The 19,639-nt window shown below is 39.0% G+C and overlaps 2 protein-coding genes across 6 annotated transcripts; both read right to left on the bottom strand.

Moving 5' to 3' along the window:
- Positions 1-1,513: 1,513 nt before the first annotated feature.
- LOC115218514 (zinc finger protein 675-like) lies at positions 1,514-8,121 on the bottom strand. 3 transcript variants are annotated; one of them, XR_005001741.1, is made up of 3 exons: positions 7,781-8,121; positions 2,770-4,456; positions 1,514-2,595 (listed from the first exon to the last, which is right to left on the bottom strand). XR_005001741.1 is itself a non-coding variant. In XM_036508469.1 (3 exons), the coding sequence occupies exons 2-3, from the start codon at positions 4,016-4,018 to the stop codon at positions 2,837-2,839; spliced, it is 963 nt and encodes a 320-aa protein (XP_036364362.1). In that variant the 5' UTR covers positions 4,019-4,456; positions 7,781-8,120; the 3' UTR covers positions 1,514-2,836. The 3 variants fall into 3 exon arrangements, 2 of the variants coding, with proteins under 2 accessions (XP_036364362.1, XP_029644236.1); XM_036508469.1 differs by having other exon boundaries at positions 1,514-3,746; positions 3,966-4,456; positions 7,781-8,120; XM_029788376.2 differs by having other exon boundaries at positions 1,514-4,456; positions 7,781-8,120.
- Positions 8,122-12,839: 4,718 nt separating this feature from the next.
- On the bottom strand, positions 12,840-17,585 carry LOC115218323 (zinc finger protein 492-like). 3 transcript variants are annotated; one of them, XM_036508475.1, is made up of 4 exons: positions 17,464-17,486; positions 16,837-16,888; positions 16,652-16,719; positions 12,840-14,392 (listed from the first exon to the last, which is right to left on the bottom strand). In XM_036508475.1, the coding sequence occupies exon 4, from the start codon at positions 14,007-14,009 to the stop codon at positions 13,023-13,025; it is 987 nt and encodes a 328-aa protein (XP_036364368.1). In that variant the 5' UTR covers positions 14,010-14,392; positions 16,652-16,719; positions 16,837-16,888; positions 17,464-17,486; the 3' UTR covers positions 12,840-13,022. The 3 variants fall into 3 exon arrangements, with proteins under 3 accessions (XP_036364368.1, XP_036364366.1, XP_036364369.1); XM_036508473.1 differs by lacking the exon at positions 17,464-17,486 and having other exon boundaries at positions 16,837-17,116; XM_036508476.1 differs by lacking the exons at positions 16,652-16,719; positions 16,837-16,888 and having other exon boundaries at positions 17,464-17,585.
- Between the last annotated feature and the right edge of the window lie 2,054 nt (positions 17,586-19,639).

Raw genomic sequence — 19,639 nt, 5'->3', positions numbered from 1 at the left:
AAGATTTGGAAGAAAAATTTTCTGTTAAAATTAATTAAAAATCTGGTAAATAAAACCGTACCACATAGAAAATATTAATCTTTGAACGTGCCGAAACAATTTCCATTTATTCTAAGTTCTCCCTTTGAAGAAACTTTTGTATATTACCGAATAATTCCAAAATCGACACAAAGAGTCGCCTTTGATAAGCCATTCTACTTCTGTATAAAAGAATAACGTATCAAATTCTTCCTCGCTTTCGGTATACGATTGTTGAGTGGAGGCGCAATGGCCCAGTGGTTAGGGCAACGGACTCGCGGTTTCGATTCCCAGACCGGGCGTTGTGAGTGTTTATTGAGCGAAAACACCTAAAAAGCTCCACGAGACTCCGGCAGGGGATGGTGGTGATCCCTGCTGTACTCTTTCACCACAACTCTCTCTCTCACTCTTACTTCCTGTTTCTATCGTACCTGTATTTCAAAGGGCCGGCCTTGTCACTCTCTGTGTCACGCTGAATATCCCCGAGAACTACGTTAAGGGTGCACGTGTCTGTGGAGTGCTCAGCCACTTACACGTTAATTTCACGAGCAGGCTGTTCCGTTGATTCGGATTAACCGGAACCCTCGTCGCCGTAACCGACGGAGTGCTTCCATACGGTTGTTGAAATATTCTGGCAAATCAATGCTAATATGAAATCACCAGACAATGAAATGCAAATTGGTTGATGTTGGTAAACACAATCGAAACTTGTTTAAATTGCCACGAAGTCTTGTTACTTTCATGGCCTGGAGAAATAATGTCCGCTAACAAATAAAACAGTGAGAGATAACAAAAAAAGACTGTTGATGATTGAATAAATCCTAATTCATGATAATCTTAAATGGTTCTGGTGCTTTTGAGTTTAGTTTAAACGTGATAAATAATAAGGAGTTAAAACATCGTATTTTTCACTACACTATGTGTAGGGGAATTTCAACTGTGTTTCGTGGTCTGCTACCGCAACAGCTCCTTTGTAGGATCCAGTTAGCTCACAACATCATCAGGAGGAACCACGTCCGGTTTTGGCCCTTACTCCTCTACCGTCTTGACGCGGCGCCCCCTCCTTTTGGAGGTGTCTTCAGATCTGGTGTTGGGTGCATGTCTTCTTCTTTCTTCTGTTCCCCGGCCTCTTTGATGTATCGTCAGCGAGTGTCAGCCAGTGACTGACTGACTTGTCAAATTTTTCCCTTTAAATACCTGCCGCTAGGCTCCAGCAGGCAGCCCCAGTAAGTTGTCACATGACACTGTCTCACCTTAATTGACTAGTGAAGGCATGTAGTCTTAGCCCGCGCATTCTCTAAATATTATCTTGTGTCAAATAGTGTCAAAAAATTAAATAGCTGTAAAGTAAACAGTTGGTGAAAATCAGATTAGAAAATGAGGGTAACTTTCATCATACATTGATCAAGTCAGTGAATTCTATGCATAATTTATAAGTGAAGTGAGTACAAGACTTGGTGAGATGTTCCAAATAAAAAATAAGAGAAGAAGAATATAAGAGCAAACCAACTTTATTTAAATTTCAAATTGTTATGAATATTCACAAGCCTGACTGGCAGCCATGCTGGTGGCACATAAGAAGCAGCATTCACCTGAGTCCTCAGTCAAACCGTCCAACCCATGCCAGCATGGAAAGTGGACGTTAAATGATGATGATGATGATGATTGGTGCAGTCAGAACTCTGGAATTTGAAATTTACAATTGAAATGACGAAATGTTTGAGAAAATGTGGTTTCAACACATTCCAGCGCTTACATCTGCATAATCATTTCATGTCCGTTTTCCATATTGGCATGGATTGGACAATCGACATAAAAACGTTGATGATGATAACTCAAAGATTACACAGTCCACACATTTTCTATCTAAGTAGAGTTTGAGATCACAATGACACTTGCAAATGAGCATGAAAGTTTCCGCATAAAGTTAAGAAGGGACCACACCGTAAATAAAATTACACAAGTCACCAACAACAAAACTGGTCCCTTGGCGGAATAACAATAAAAATTTGAAAACAATCAACATAATGTACCAGAAAAAGTGTACATAGGGTATGTACATCCAGGTATATTTCTATATATTTAAGGAATATTTATGTCTTATGAAAGTATGAGAAAATACTATATTATATGGCTCATTTATTCCTGATTATTTTGGGGTCAACTAAGGCAGCAACCTGATAGAATTGTTAGCATGCCATTCACTTATTGCTACATTCTGAGTTCAAATTCTGCCGAAGTTGACTTTGCTTTTCATCTTTTAGGGTTTGATAAGGTAAGTAATAGTTGAACATTGGGGGTCGATGTAATTGACTCATCCCTTCCCCCAAAATTGCTGCCCCTGTGATAAAATATGAAACCATTATTAAAACACTTTGCAGTGGAAATGGTTAACATAAGTTTCATGAGTGATTTCTCTCAGGTAAGAATACACATCATGGTTAAGACATGTTGTTGAGAATGGATTAACACAAATATTAGTGGCATAATTTTTGCTTTTTGGGGTTTTTCTTTTAATGTACCAATACCTTTGTGCTGACTTAACTGATGATTTTGAGAGAATTACTTCCCACAAAGCACCCACTACACTCACGGAGTGGTTGGCATTAGGAAGGGCATCCAGCTGTAGAAACACTGCCTGATCAGACTGGGCATGGTGCAGCCTTCTGGCTTCCCAGACCCCAGTTGAACCGTCCAACCCATGCTAGCATGGAAAGCGGACGTTAAACGATGATGATGATGATGATGATGATCACAATATGGGTTTTCTCCAGCAAATGTTTATGTTCCTTTTCGAATGAATGCTTTACCACAGATATCAACAATGGAATAGATTTTCTTCAGTATGAATACGTTTGTGATCAATCAAGGAATTTCTCTGAGGAAATGATTTGTCACAGATATCACAATAATATGGATTCTCCCCAGTATGAATACGTCTGTGTACAACTACAGCAGGACTTTGAGAAAAAGCTTTACCACAGATATCACATTGATATGGGTTTTCCCCAGTATGAATGCGTTTGTGTACAGTTACAGCAGGACTTTGAGAAAATGCTTTACCACAGATATCACAATGATATGGTTTTTCTCCAGTATGAGTACGTGTGTGTGCAGTTAAGGCGTTACTTCGAGGGAATGATTTACCACAAATATCACAATGAAATGGCTTTTCTCCAGTATGAATACGTTTGTGTCTAGTCAAGCCGCTATTTTGAGGGAATGATTTACCACAGATATCACACTGATATGGTTTCTCTCCTGTATGAGAGCGTTTGTGAACATTTAACTTATCATTTCGAGAGAATGACTCACCACAGATATCACAGTGATAGGGCTTTTCTCCTGTGTGAATGCGTTTGTGTTTAATTAATTGGTTATTTTGATTAAATGATCTCCCACAGAAATCACAGTGATATGGTTTTTCTCCAGTATGAATGCGTTTGTGATCGGTCAAGTTGGTACTTTTAGCAAATGATTTACTGCACATATCACACTGATATGGTTTCTCTCCTGTGTGAATACGTCTGTGTGTAGTTAAAATATCTTTACGAGTGAATGATTGGCCACAGATATCACATTCATATGGTTTCTCTCCTGTATGAACACGTTTATGAGTAGTCAGTTCATCAGTTCGAGAGAACGCTTTACCACAGATATCACAGTGATATGGTTTCTCTCCCGTATGAATACGTACGTGAGTAGTAAGATGGCCTTTTGTAGTGAATGTCTTTTTACAGATGCAGCATTCATAGGATGAGTTCTCTAACATTTTTGTCATCTCTTTAGTAAAAGAAAAATTATATTGCTTCTCTCTTCTCTTAATGCATTTGTGAATATTTAACTTATCATTCCGAGAGAATGTTTTACCACAAGTTTCACAGAGATATGGTTTTTCTCCTGTATGAAGACGTTTGTGAACAGATAGGTAACTCTTTGTCGTGAATGACTTTTCACAGATATCACATTCATATGAAGACTTTCCAAAATCTTTTGCCATCTCTTCAGAATGAAAGAAAAACCAATCTTTTAATTCATTTACCCAAAGTTTTACTTCTCTTACCAGAATATATGGACACGCTTCTCATTTTCCTTTTTTTTTTTATAATGTATTTGTAACAAAAATTCCTTCTGCTGTATTTCTATCAACCATGATCTTTACCAACATCTGAAAATGCAGCCAAGTCCTGTATCAATTCAATTTAACTAGAGTCTATTTAGAATCTAAAATTAATTTGTACTTATTCCAGACAGTGAATTACACAAATGTTGCTAATATTTTCACCCAGAAGAAACCTTTCACCACAATTCACCAAATTTATATAAGCATGGTTATATTTCTTCTGTATAACATATTCCTTTGCCTTGAAAAGATGATAAATGCTACAGACTCCTCTGGTGTGAATATAATATTTTAATGTCAACGTCAGCAAGTATCCTGAAACAGTAAGAAAAAGAGAATAAGATGGAGAGGACATTTATTTTAAGTGTAAAGATTCTAGAGCAGAAATTTCATTTCTTTTATTTGAACATCTGAATTCCTCCACTAAGGTGTAGGCATGGCTGTGTGGTAAGATGTTTACTTCCTAACTACAAGATTCTTGGTTCAGTTCCACTGTGTGGCACCTTGGGAAAGTGTTTTCGGCTACAGCCCAAGACCAACCGAAACCTTGAGTGGATTTGGCAGACGCCAACTGAGAAGAAGCCGACAGTGTGTGTGGGGAGACGGGGGATGTTTCTGTTTCCCCCCACCCACTACTGCTTGACAGTCATTGTTGGTTTGTTCACATCCCATAACTTAGTAGTATGGCAAAGGACACCCACAGAATATGTACCAGACTTAATAAAATAAGTTCTGGGGTCAATTTGTTCAACTAAATCTTTCAAAGTGGTGCTCCAGGATGTAGTAAAGAGTAAAATATTAGTAAGTAAGGAAAAAAAATAAAACCCTACCCCTATTAAAGAACACCATATAACTCCTCATAGCTTTTAGGCTTTTTAGGAATTTTCAGAAAATGTTTGCAGATTTGTCTTCTACACGCTGGACCTTGTACCAGTATGTAAAAAAAAAAAAATCTATTTTTTTTTAATTAATTTTTTTATTTTCCCACTCTCACCCTATAAATCCTAAAATTTCCACATTTTTCGAAATTTATTTTTTAATCACAGTATTAAATTATAGACAACCCGAATCTGCCATTTGTTTGTTTCATCATAATCTGGTATTTTAAATCTGGGTTTTGTCCCCATTAATAGGGGTGGCCAGCTCTACTTCAATGCCATAGCAATTGGGGTAGGCAGGTGCATCCCACCCCAACCTTCGGTCTGGCTGGTGCCCATTCTCCTTTGATATCATGAGGCATTTTTTGGAGCTGGATTTTCTACAGGGAGCATGCACTTGCTTACCCCCAGACTCAGTTTCTAGACATGAGCTGTCCCGAGACCAAGGCCCCTACCACGATTTTTAAGAAATGTGGTGGAAAACTAGCTCAGGAAGGCAGGGATGCTACTCCCTGAGACCCATTTCGGAGCCCCACTACCTATAATTTCAAATAAGTGGAGGCGCAATGGCCCAGTGGTTAGGGCAGCGGACTCGCGGTCATAGGATCACGGTTTCGATTCCCAGACCGGGCGTTGTGAGTGTTTATTGAGCGAAAACACCTAAAAGCTCCACGAGGCTCTGGCAGGGGATGGTGGTGATCCCTGCTGTACTCTTTCACCACAACTTTCTCTCACTCTTACTTCCTGTTTCTGTTGTACCTGTATTCAAGGGGCCGGCCTTGTCACTCTCTGTGTCACGCTGAATATCCCCGAGAACTACGTTAAGGGTGCACGTGGCTGTGGAGTGCTCAGCCACTTACACGTTAATTTCACGAGCAGGCTGTTCCGTTGATTCGGATCAACCGGAACCCTCATCGTCGTAACCGACGGAGTGCTTCCATCCAATTTGAAATAATAGTTTATAATTTCAAAATAATTTAAAATCCAAATTCAAAAAATTAAAACAATTTGCGCATGCAAATAACGTATCATCGATTCTGGATAGAAACAAACCACATAAACCAATCATTACTTCTCTAGTTTTTGATATTTTCTGAAAATTTTTGTAAATTTGTGCTTTGCAAACTCTATCTTGTATGATTATGAAAAAACAAAAATTTTTGGTTAAAACTTTTTTCACCCCCACCCCCACCCCACGGATCCTTACAAATGCTCAAATTAGACTTAACCCATATTGATCACGCCAGTATTGGAAAGTTAGAAAAGGTTATCGCTGGGACAATGATTTTATAAAATTATGTAAAAAATAATTTATTTTAATAGCAGCAGTGGCTGTGTGGTAAGTAGCTTGTTCACCAACCACATGGTCCCGGGTTCAGTCCCACTGCGTGGCACCTTAGGCAAGTGTATTGTACTATAGCCTCGGGCCGACCAAAGCCTTGTGAGTGGATTTGGTAGACGGAAACTGAAAGAAGCCCGTCGTATATATGTATGTATATATATATGTGTGTGTGTGTGTTTGTGTTTGTCCCCCTAGCATTGTTTGACAACCGATGCTGGTGTGTTTATGTCCCCGTTACCTGGCGGTTCGTCAAAAGAGACCGATAGAATAAGTACTGGGCTTACAAAAGAATAAGTCCCGGGGTCGAGTTGCTCGATTAAAGGCGGTGCTCCAGCATGGCCGCAGTCAAATGACTGAAACGAGTAAAAGAGTAAGAGCATAGTTTCATCTGAGTAAATGTTTTTTTTTTTCTGACACCACACACAGTCTCTTGGTGCAGGCTGGGGGGAGGGGAGAAGTAGAAATTCAAATTAATTTTTTTTGTTTAAATCCCAGCAATGGACCACTCTTGAGCTAAACAAAACCGTGAGTTACTTCCACATCATCATTCCATTAAATGTGTTTACAGCAAGAAAAAAAATCGAAGAACATTAATACGTCAACGTGACAAATAAACGAGAAAGGTACCAGGAGGTTGTGGGGTGTGCTAGAAACAACAGCTAAATCTCCCTTAAATCAAAGGAACTAGTTAAAGACAAATGGCAGATTTGGATTGTCCGTGGTTTAAAACTGAATTTTTTTCCTTTTTTAAATTGGAAAAAAGAGAAGTTTTATGGTTTGGTGGGGGGAGGGGTTATAATTTTTTTTTTTTTTGCATAATCGTACGATGTCTAGTGCATAGAACACAAATTCGCAAAGGTATTCCGAAAATTCAAAAAATAAGAGTTACGTACACCCGGTGGGTAGGGTTAAGGTTTGGGGTTTAGGGTTATAGTTAGGGTTTTTGTTACGTCGAAAACGGATGGTGTACGTATTCTTTACCTCTGTCCAGAACTGCATCGAATGAAGTATTGGTAAGTAGAAAAGAATACAAGACCAGAACCCCACCCCGTCGGGAAAATGACCAGGCTCGAAATGTGTAAAAGGAGTAAATAGACATTTCTATTCGCTGAACTTCGTGTTGCTATGGACGGGCAAGAAATGTAGGGATTGATGTAGGAGGGAATATATTTAAAAAAAAGAAAATGAAATACTGAAAACTAAATAGTTTCTGAATAGATGCCATGGGGAGGGAAACGGACACAAGAAGAAGAGGAGCAGAATTAAGAAAAACTGGAATTTTCGGATAGAATTCCAAAGAATCGTAATTTCTTTTGTATGAAATACAACGATACTATTAAAAGAAAAACCGCCCCAGTTTATAAATGCTTTTTCTCCCCCCAATGAGATATTTCAAAACTTTGCCTCGAGAATACTCACTTCTTTTGCTTTCGTTTATCGTCGATAAATTCGATTAACAACACTGAAGTTCGATCCTTTGAATTGGAATTGGTAACGGTGGACCCAGGAGAGAAGAAGCAACAACACAAAGAAAAGGAATATTTGGACATGTTTAGAGATTTATTGTTAACCGCAGTTTCGTAGTCACTTCGGTAACAGCTTGGCTATAGAACTGGTGTCGTGTATTGACTGAAAGCAACCAATGCAGCTTAGCCACGACATCAAAAGAAAATCATAAGTCTGTTTGATCGTGTCGTTTCTGGGGCTAAACAATTACGTTGCAGCAATGGTTCCACTATGAAGTAGCACAACTTGCTAGAAATAGCAGCCTAATTTCCCTCACATCATACCGTTCAGCCTGAAATTTAAAACTATATTCTATCATGTATAAATACACACATACACACACACACATACAAAACTGAATCCTATGGGTAATATCTGAGAAAAAAATCTGAAAGAGGTGTCTTGACCAATCGCAAACATATCCATATGGAGGTATCCACATCATTATAATCCTAACCATCATTTAAAGTCCTCTTTACATGCTTGCATGGGTTGCACGGGGTTTATTTGAGGCAAATGCCCTTCCTCTCACCAACCCTTATCTGTTTCCAAGCTAGGTGTTATTTCCTCATGGTTAGAGACATGTTCTCTTGCAGACTATTGGATATGAATGACCCTGCTTGTATGATGGTGACGCTCGTTTACAACTATCACATGAAGACTCAAACACATGCACACTCAGACACAACAGGTTTCTTTCAGTTTCCTTCTATCAAATCCATTCACAAAGCTTTGGTCTGTCCAAGGTTACAGAAGAAGATACTTGCCTAAGATGTCACATAGTAGGACTGAACCCAGAACCATGTCGGTGAGAAGTAAACTTTTTATCACACAGCCATCCTTGCGACTATGATATCGATTATAAATCATTGCCTCAAAAAAGTGAATTTACTAAACATCACCATCATCATTTAACATCTGTTTTAACATGGGTTGGACGCTTTGACAAGGTCTGACTAGGCAGAAACCTGCACCAGGCTTCACTGTCTATTTTGGCAGAGTTTTCATGGGTGGATGCTCTTTCTAACACTAACCACCTTACAGAACAGACTGGGTGCTTTTTACGTGACACCAGCACTCTAAAGGCCTATTCATACAGGCAACATTCTGTATTACTGTGATATCTGAGCAAAATTGTTTTCTGAAAATGGTGTCTTAACTAAACGGCAGTGAAACATGGGCTGTGACTACAGAGGACATGCATAGGCTTGAAAGAAATGAAGCTAGCATGATCTGCTGGATGTGTAATGTCAGCGTCCATGCACGACAGAGTGTAAGCGCCTTGAGAGAAATGTTGGACATAAAAAGCATCGGATGCAGCGCACAGGAGAGACGTTTTCATTGGTATGGTCATGTACTACAGATGGATGAGGAGGGATGTGTGAAGAAGTGCCAATCCCAAACTGTTGAAGGAATCCGGAGTAGAGGTAGACCCAGGAAGACATAGGACGAGGTGGTCAAGCATGACCTTCATACTTTGAGCCTCACAGAGGCAATGACGAAAGACTGAGACCTCTGGAGATATGCTGTGACAGCGAAGACCTGACAAATAACGTAAGTTCATGGCTCGCAGGACGGCCTGCCATGCTTACCTTGGATCGTAGAGTGACCCGCTGTGCTCGAGGAGACCTATTGAGTCAAGTACATCAACATCAAAATAAAAATCAAATGGAAATTGTAGTTGTGATACCCGTGCCGGTGGCACAAAAAAAATACCGTCCAAACATAGCCGATGCCAGCGCCGCCTTGACTGGCATCTGTGCCAGTTGAACGTAAAAAGCACCAGCCAATCGTGGACGTTGCCAGCCTCCGCTGGCCCCTGTGCACATAAAAAGCACCTACTACACGGAGTGGTTGGCGTTAGGAAGGGCATCCAGCTGTAGAAACACCACCAGATCAGACTGGAGCCTGGTGCAGCCTCCTGGCTTCCCAGACCCCGGTTGAACCGTCCAATCCAGCTGATATGGCTGGATGCCCTTCCTAACACCAATACATGGAAAACAGACATTAAACGGTGATGATGATGATATATATATATATATATATACACACACACACACACACACACACATATATATATAATATATGTATATATCTTTTACCTGTTTCAGTCATTAGACTGCAGGCATGCTGATTTTTAGGTGAAAGAATGAATTGACCCCAGGACTATTTTTCTTTTAAACCTAGTACTTATTCTATCAACCTCTTTTGCTGAACTGCTAAGTTATGGGGATGTAACCAAACCAACACCAGTTGTCAAACAGCGGTAGAGAACATACACAGATACAAATACACACACATACAGAACAAGTTTCTTTCAACTTATCTATATATGAAACAATAACTTCATTAGGAAGCATTAATGGTTCTATTATATTATTTCCTATTTTAAACTTGGTCCTACCTTTGATAAAGTTCCTTCCCGGGTCGCATAGACTCATAAAGGTCAGTTTCCTGGTTCCCATGGTGTATATATTCCCCACAAGGATGGGACGCTAATCCATCACAGGGTAACTCATTTTTGCCAGTGGAGTGAGCTGAAGCAACATGAAATGAAGCGTTTTGCTCAAGGGCACAATGCATCACCCGGTCCAGGAATTGAAACCACAACCTTACGATTATCAGTTCAACACTCTGATCACTAAGGTTCATGTCTCCACACCTACCTTTGATAAGACAGCAATATGTATCATCATCATCATCATCAACATCGTTTAACGCCCGTTTTTCATGCTGGCATGGGTTGGACAGTTTGAATGGAGACTGGCAAGCCAGAAGGCCACACCAGGCTCCATTCTGATTTGGCAATGTTTCTACAGGTGAATGCCCTTCCTAATGCCAGCCACTCCGAAAGTGTAACAGGTACTTTTTACATGCCACCAGCACAGGGAGCCAGTCAGGCGGCACTGGCAACGACCTGTGTGTATGTTTTATACAAACAATTACAGAGGTGATTCTTCTTGGGAGTCTCTTAAAAATCAGTTTCATCATCATTGTTTAACATCCGCTTTCCGTGCTGGTATGAGTTGGACAGTTTGACATGGAGATGGTATGGCTGGATGCCCTTCCTAACACCAATTGCTTAGTAGAGTGTGCTGGGTGATTTTTATGTGTCACCAGCACAGTTGCGTCAACACAACACCTGCACAGGTGTTTTTAAGTGGCACCAGCACAGATGCATCAACACAACACCTGCACATGTGCTTTTTAAGTGGCACCTGCACAGGTGCATCAACACAATACCTGCACAGGTGCTTTTTAAGTGGCAACAACACCTGAAAGGACAAACCTGTATATATGGAAGACAGTGGTTTTACTTAGCTTGATATGTCTTATCAAGAACAGCAAATCCCACGTTTCCCAGTCTTTCGTCATTTCCTCAGTGAAGCTATATAACCACAAACAGTAACAGTGTACCATAACCACTGAGCAATCTATCCAAAGTGACTCAGCAGCTAATGTGCTCATCTTTGAGCATAAACAAAAGGAATACTCAGAGAGGGTTAACAAAACTTCATGCATATAAACACATTGCATTTTATCTTGTGTAACAAAATCAGCTTTTGAAAGAACCAAATTGATTATAGGCAGGGCAAGTGAAATCACTTCTGGATCCATAGCATCTTGGAATTTTTTCATCATTCGTGTCATAATTTTATGTGTAATTTGATTTGTCTTAAATTGCAGTCAATGCTTCCTGGTTACATAACTCCATTCACTTCTATTTATTGTAAAATGTTCCCAGTTAAGGACTTAAGGCTTTCTTTTTAACGTTAAAAAATGTCTTCCTTGTTTTGCATTTACTGAGAAGTAATTCATCATAAAAATAATTGTTTCAGAAACCAGAAACATTTTGGGGATCAATATAAGAAGTACCAGTGAAACACTGGGGTCGATGTAATCAATTAGTCCTCTCCTCCAAAATTTCAGACCTTGTGCCTTCAGTAGGAAGGATTATTATTATTATTATCATCATCATTACTGTCATTCTTATTATTACTGTTGTCACTATTATTATTATTATTATCAGTTCAAATAATATTCATTTCACCCAAAACATGGTTAAATACAACTGTAAATGTTAGGATGTGCACATTCTTACTGAAAAACATTTGCACTGAGTGTGATTGAATGAGAAATGTTGCCCAACCAAAACATCAAAGTTTTGAAAATTCCCAAAGTAACAAATACAATTTCCGGAAATTCAGTTATTCCGCTTCTGAAAACTGGAATTTCTTATATGCAACATTTGTGTTGCTGTGTTGATTGTTCTTGAGAGACACCACACACGTAAGTTTCGATACCCCAATATGTATTTTAAGAAAATGTGAAAAGCACATTTTAACAGTATCTGAAAATGGGAAATATCTTGTCCTTGGACAGCCTCTGACTTGTCTCACGTCAACCAATACATACCTGTATACAACGGGCAAAAAAACACCGTTAAGGATAATTCAAAGATTACTCTAAACACCTTGCATTTATTTAAAGTTTAACGCTACATTGACAAATTAATATTTAGTGTCACAATACAGTCATGAAGGGACCATAGATAAAACTGTTCATATTACAAATAAAATTAGTCATCTGATGGAATCATCATCATCATTGTTTAACATCTGCTTTCCATGCAGTTTAACGTCTGCTTTCCATGGGTTGGACGATTTGACTGAGGGCTGGCGAACCAGATGGCTGCACCAGGCTTCAATCTTGATCTGGCAGAGTTTCTACAGCTGGAAGCCCTTCCTAACGCCAACCACTCCGAGTGTAGTGGGTGTTTTTATGTGCCACCGGCATGAGTGCCAGTCAGGCGGTACTGGCAACGACCTCGCTCGAATCTTTTACACATGCTACCAGCACAGGTGCCAGTAAGGCGATGCTGGTAACGGTCATGCTCGGATGGTGTCTTTTAAGTGCCACTGGCACGGAAGCCGGTTGGCCACTCTGTCAATGCATAAAAAAAATAACAAAACAAGAATGCATAAAAAAAATAACAAAACAAGAATATACGAGAATACATAAAAAATATATATATATACAGTTCAGTTGAATATAAAATATAATTAGATCCAATTATAGTATGAAGAGAGAGTACAAATAACAAAGTGATGTGTTTTCTTTCATGTAAGAATACAGATGGGAATAATTGTCATGTTTAAGAGAATGATTTACCACAAATATTCCGGTGATATAGTTTTTCTCTTACACTGTTACATTTGTGCTTAGCTAACCGACCACTGTGAGAGAATGATTTACCACAGTTGTCACAACGATATGGATTTTCTCCTGTATGAATACGTCTGTGAGCAGTTAATTGGTTTTTGCGACGGTATGACTTAATACACATGTCACACTGATACGGTTTCTCTCCTGTATGAACATGTTTGTGAATGGTTAATTCATCATTTCGTGAGAAGGATTTGTCACAGATATCACAGTGATAGGGCTTCTCCCCAGTATGAATGCGTTTGTGTCCCTTTAAAACGTTACTATGAGAGAATGCTTTACCACAAATATCGCAATGAAACCGTTTTTCTCCAGTATGGGTGCGCTTGTGGGTAGTTAATTGATTATTTCGAGGGTATGACTTACCACAGGTATCACACTGATAAGGCTTCTCACCTGTATGAATGTGTTTGTGAGCAATTAATTCATCATTTCGAGAGAATGATTTGTCACAGATATCACAGTGATAAGGCTTTTCTCCCGTATGAATACGCTTGTGTTTAATTAACTGGTTATTTTGATTGAATGATTTACCGCAGAAATCACATTGGTATGGCTTTTCTCCGGTATGAATGCGTTTGTGATCGGTTAAGTTAGTACTTTTAGAGAAGGATTTACAGCACATATCACACTGATATGGTTTCTCTCCTGTGTGAATACGTCTGTGTGTAGTTAAAATATCTTTACGAGTGAATGATTGACCACAGATATCACACTGATATGGTTTCTCTCCCGTATGAAGACGTTTATGAATAGTTAATTCACCATTCTGATTGAATGACTTCCCACAGATATCACAGTGATATGGTTTCTCTCCTGTATGAATACGTACATGAGTAGTAAGATGGCCTTTTGTAGTGAATGACTTTTTACAGATATCACATTCATATGAAGACTTTGCTAAGTTTTTTGCCATTTCTTCGGGATAAAAACTCAATCTTTCAACTCATTTAACCAAAAAACTTTTCTTCTCACACCACAGTATATATGTTGCTTGTTTTCCTTTTATATAATTTATTTCTAACAAATATTCCTTCTGCTATATGTCTATCAAACTGCAAAGACCTTTATAAATTTATCTGAGTCTATTTAGAATGCAAAATTATTTTGTACTAATTCCAGACAGTGAATTACACAAATGTTAATAATTTTAGTCAGAAGCAATATTTCGCCATAATTCACCAGACTTATATAAGCATGGTTATATTTCTTCTGTATAACATATTCCTTTGCCTTGAAAAGATGATAAATATTGAGGATGCTTCTGATGTAAATATAATTTTTATGTCAGCTAGTATCCTGAAAATAATAAGAGAAACAGTGTAAGATATAGAGAATATTTAAACAATAGAGATTTTATAGCAGAAATTTTATTTCATTTCTATAAATTGTAGAAGTAAATTTTCAGCTAACCAGTCACACATCACTACAATTTTATATATATATACTTTTTATTAAAGCTGCAAAATTGTCACAGAACTGATACTCAAGAGTTTCACATTCCCATCCGTCAGACAGCTGCAATGAATACTGAATTTAAATCATGATTGTACAGGTACATTAATGTTATGTGATATAATTTAAATCAACGAATAAGCATTTAAATTTGATTGGGTGAAATGTTTTCGAAACATAACTGTGTAATTTTCATTACAAGTTCAGTGGTGTGTGTGTGAATGTGTGTGTGTGTATATATATATATATATATATATATATACTGTTGTGTCTGGGGAGAGTCATTTTCTTTTTGTGCCTTATAATGTTACACACTCACTGGTAAAATTTCCACTTATTTCTCATTTTTATTTTCCTAAAATTTTCGTTGCGTCTTGCAACCTTTTCAATAGTCTTGACGAAACGAAAATTTATGTGGAAGGGTTATGGGCTTATGCCAAATGTAAATACTATTGGGTTGTCAAGTATGAAATTTGTGGTAAGGTATATGGTAAACTTTGACAGCTTGAGAAGACCCAGCAAGCCAAGTGAGACCATAACCTCGTGGCCTATGCCAGGGGTGTAACCAGTCCACTTATGTGTACCTTTCCTTCATTAGACATGTAACTCTGCTTGTGAAGACCTGTTGAGGCAAGTGAAATCGAAATCAAATTCGATGACTGGCATCCGTGCTAGATGAGCGCTAAGAGCACCATCCGAGTGTGATCTTTGCAGAGCAGCTAACTGGCTTCTGTGATGAAGGCAAGTAAAAAGCACCATTCAAGCGTGATCATTACCAGCGTTGCCTTACTGGCACGTTAGAAAACATTCGAGTGAGGTTGTTGCTAGTGCCGCTGGACTGGTTCCTGTGCAGGTGGCACGTAAAAAACACCATTTGAGCGTGGCTGTTGCCAGTACCACCTGACTGGCCCTCATGCCGGTGGCACATAAAAGCTTGGAAAAAGGTAAGGGTTGTGGTGCGACAAAAAGTACGAGGTTTTAATAAAAAATAAGTACTGGGGTCGATTTGTTAGACTAGACCAGATGGTCCCAACCTGTGGTCCGCAAAGGTAACCGTACTAGGGCTCCGTGAACATGCTAAGCTGACAGACCTTTCAATATCCTGGAGTCAGTGGGAAAACTCATTTAAATAAAAGGGGTCCTTGGTAGTGAAAAGGTTGGGAACCACCACTGAACTAGACCCTTCGAGGTAGTGCCCCAACATGGCCGCAGTCCAATGACTGAAACAAGAAAAGATAACTGTAATCTATACTATCTGAAACTATTTGTCATAAACTTCGTTGTAAATTACGGAGATGTACTTCATAGCAAGTGACCTGATCTAAGATCGTGTGCTGGAACGAAAACAATTGCAGCGTGGAAGGTGTTTATAAGCCATTTAAGAAACACACAAAACCGTTAGATTCAATTATGCTGCACGAAGTTTTGTCAGTGAACAGGTCGCGATCTCAAAGAGACGAAAATATTTTGACAAATTAAATTTAAATGTTGAAGTGAATCGAACGGTTTTTGTGTGTTTCTTAAATGGCTTACAAACACCTTCCACGCTGCAATTGTTTTCGTTGTAAAATATTCAGGAAGTTATGAGGAAACAAATTAAGAGAGAGGAGCACGCATCTGTATTTATGCTAAAACTTTGGGTCCAATAAACCTTTCGCTTGCCATGCGCAATGATTATGACAAAGAAGGAATAAGGGGCTATCCACGAAATGGACAAACAGCTGATGTTCAAGACGGAAAAATCAAATTAAAAGATGTTGTTCCTATAAGCCTACTGACGATTTAGGCTAGGCTAGAAGTTTGTTTAAACTCTAAAGCAGTGCTTTTCAAACTTTTTGCTGGAGCGGAACCCCAAGGAAACATTCCACTAGCTCGAGGAACCCCTGTGCAATAATTTAATAGTCTTATGCACACATATCTGCACAGGAGAATTAAAAATTACTGTCGATTTTAGCAGTTTTGTAACTTCTTGCGGAACCCCTGGACTGTACTGGCGGAACCCTGGTTGAAAACCACTGCTCTAAAGGACCAAAGGCATAGCTACAAAGAAATCTTTGAAGTGATAGATGTTTCAATCGCTATAAAAAAAAAACTAATATGTACTGAGAAGCTAAACCTGTCTGGGTGGGTGGGGAATGGATTAGTCTCTGGGTATACGAGTCCTTCATAACCTATTTCTTTACTACCCACAAGGAGCTAAACACAGAGGGGACAAACAAGGACAGACAAACGGATTAAGTCGATTATATTGTTCCCCAGTGCGTAACTGGTACTTAGTCCATCATAACCGATAACTGGCATAGCAGCATCGCTATCACCTAGTTCCTATAGAATTAGAATCTGTAGAATTAGAAAAGAATTTCCAGTCATTGAAACAAAGCCCAGAATCGAAACCACAAAGTGAATTTAGCAAAGATTAAAAGCATTATTAGCAAGTAGGAAAGAAGACAAGACCCTGATCTTAACAGGGATATAGCCATGCTCGAAATACAGGAAAACAGTCGGTAGGAATTCTATTCGGTGTAGACAGTGTAGCTTATGAGCGGACACGAAAAGTAGAGGTGGAGGGAAAATATAATGATAAAATTATTGTATACAGTGCTCAGGTGCCCCACAACATAATATTGGAGTGCCCTGCTCAACAATTTACCCGTATAAAAAAAAATGAAATGAAATATTGAAAATGGCAATGTTTCGAAATAGCAATCAGTACTTCATGGTGAAGGAAAGGGACAGAGAATTGGGGAAAAGGGAGCAAAAATAAGAAATTAAAATTTTAAGATAAAACTTTTCAGAATCGTAATTTCTGTTCTATGAGATAATTAAAAAAAAACAGGTTCCCGTTTCGTTGACCTTTTCATAAACCCATCAGTGCAAAAATATTTTATATAGATTTAAAGACATTAAATACTTACTTCTTTTTATTTTATATTTCGCAAATAGAATCGATTAAGTTGGAATTTCTTCGCCAGAAAATAATCAAGAAATTCGTTTCTAATTAAAAATATAAAAGAATATATGGACACACTTTGAGATTGATTGTCAGCCACTGTTTCGTATAAAATTTGATAACGGCCCTTTTTTAAGTAGCTATTATGTAACGAATAAATAAAAGAAAACTGAAATGCAATGTGACCAACAGGTGAACAAAATGTTAAGTTTCCCAGGGTTTAAAAACTACATAGCAGCAAGGGAACAGCTATAGATGACCTACTAGAAACAGCAGCCTGATTTTCCCTCGGATTATATATTTCAGCCTTGAATTGGAGGACTGTATTCAATAAACTGGTTCTTCGTTACGACGACGAGTGTTCCATTTGATCCTAGCGTGAAATGAACGTACGAGTGGCTGAACACTTCATAAAACACGCGTACCTTCGATGTAGTTCTCAGGGAGATACAGCGTGGCTCAATGTGACAAGCCTAAACCCTTTGAAATGCAGTTATTACTCATATTACCTCACGATCATGAGTCGAATAACCTAACCCCTAAGCCACGCACCTTTACTTATCTATTCAATAATGTATTCTTCATATACTATGCTACAGAAGGGCAGCGAGCTGGCAGAAACGTTAGCACGCCGGGCGAAAAGCGTAGCCGTATTTCGTCTGCTGTTACGTTCTGAGTTCAAATACCGCCGAGGTCGACTTTGCCTTTCATCCTTTCGGGGTCGATTAAATAAATACCAGTTATACACTAGGGTTGATATAATCGACTTAATCCGTGTCTCTGTCCTTGTTTATCCCCTCTGTGTTTAGCCCTTTGTGGGTAGTAAAGAAATAGGTACTTCGTCTGCCGTTACATTCTGAGTTCAAATTCCGCTGAGGTTGACTTTGCCTTTCATCCTTTCGGGGTCGATAAACTAAGTACCAGTTGCGTGCTGGAGTCGATCTAATCGACTGGCCCTGCGCCCCAAAAAAATTTCAGGCCTTGTGCCTGGAGGAGAAAAGATATACTATGCTACAGAAAAGAACTGAATTGTTATGGCTGGAATATCTTTGATCAGATGTCTGCTCAGCAAGTCTGAGGATAATGAATAATTGTTTCTAATTTAGGCACAAAGTCAGCAATTTTGAGAGAAGAAGATCTCAGACCTCAGAGTGATGAACGGTAAAACTGACCTTTGCAAAATTTGGACTCACAAAGAGCAAAGAAAAATAAGGCAAAACATTTTTTACTGATGCAATGATGATTCTGCCATTGACAAATGATGTTTGCTGAGAGAGATTTACGTTATATCCACTCTTCTGCTAATCGAATGGTCTGTCACAAAATGGCTTACTGTCCACTGAGTTGCAGCCACCTTTGAACCAGTTGTGCCACTCCTTTGTGTTTTTCCCTTAGAATCATCTCAAAAGGTCCTCTGAATCTTCTCAATAGTCTCAGTTTGCCTATCACCAAGTTTTGGCAGAATTTGATGCAGTATCTTTACTCAAAAAAAAAAAGAAAAGAAAACTCGCACAACACTCTCTTCACGTCTGTACTTAATGCGTTACCGCAGGCAAATGGCACAACCTACAGACACGAAAATTGGGACAAACGCAGACACACAAACATACACACATTTACATACATCTTTCACTGGCTTCTTTCAGTTTCCATCTACCAAATCCACTCATAAGGCTTTGGTCAACCCAAGACTATATAGTAGAAGACACTTGCCCAAGGTGCCATGCAGTGGGACTGAACCCAGAACCATGTGGTTTGGAAGCAAGCTACTTACCACACAGCCACTCCTGTGCCTATATATATTTCTTTTGCTTCAGTCATTAGACTTTGGCCATGCTGGGGCACCAACCCGAGGGATTTTTGGTTGCATGAATTGACCTCAGTACCTATTTTCTTTTAAGTCTAGTAGTCTATTGTTCTCTTTTGTGAAACCACTAAGTTACAGGGACATAAACATTAATACTGGTTGTCAAGCAGTGGGGGCAGGACACACACACACACACGTGTGTGTATATACATGATAAGCTTCTTTCAGTTTCCATCTACCAGATCCACTGACAAGGCTTTGGTCAACCTGAGACTAAAGCAGAAGACACTTGCTCAAGATGCCACACAGTGGAACTGAACTTGGAACCATGTGG

Source organism: Octopus sinensis, linkage group LG13, assembly GCF_006345805.1.
Source record: "Octopus sinensis linkage group LG13, ASM634580v1, whole genome shotgun sequence".
NCBI lineage: Eukaryota > Metazoa > Mollusca > Cephalopoda > Octopoda > Octopodidae > Octopus > Octopus sinensis.
This window is presented reverse-complemented; position numbering and strand designations above follow the sequence as displayed.

Bases quoted from the DNA above. Each gene is read 5' to 3' on its own strand.
- LOC115218323 (XM_036508476.1), bottom strand. From the start codon at position 14,009: ATGGCAAAAAACTTAGCAAAGTCTTCATATGAATGTGATATCTGTAAA.
- LOC115218514 (XM_029788376.2), bottom strand. From the start codon at position 4,018: ATGGCAAAAGATTTTGGAAAGTCTTCATATGAATGTGATATCTGTGAA.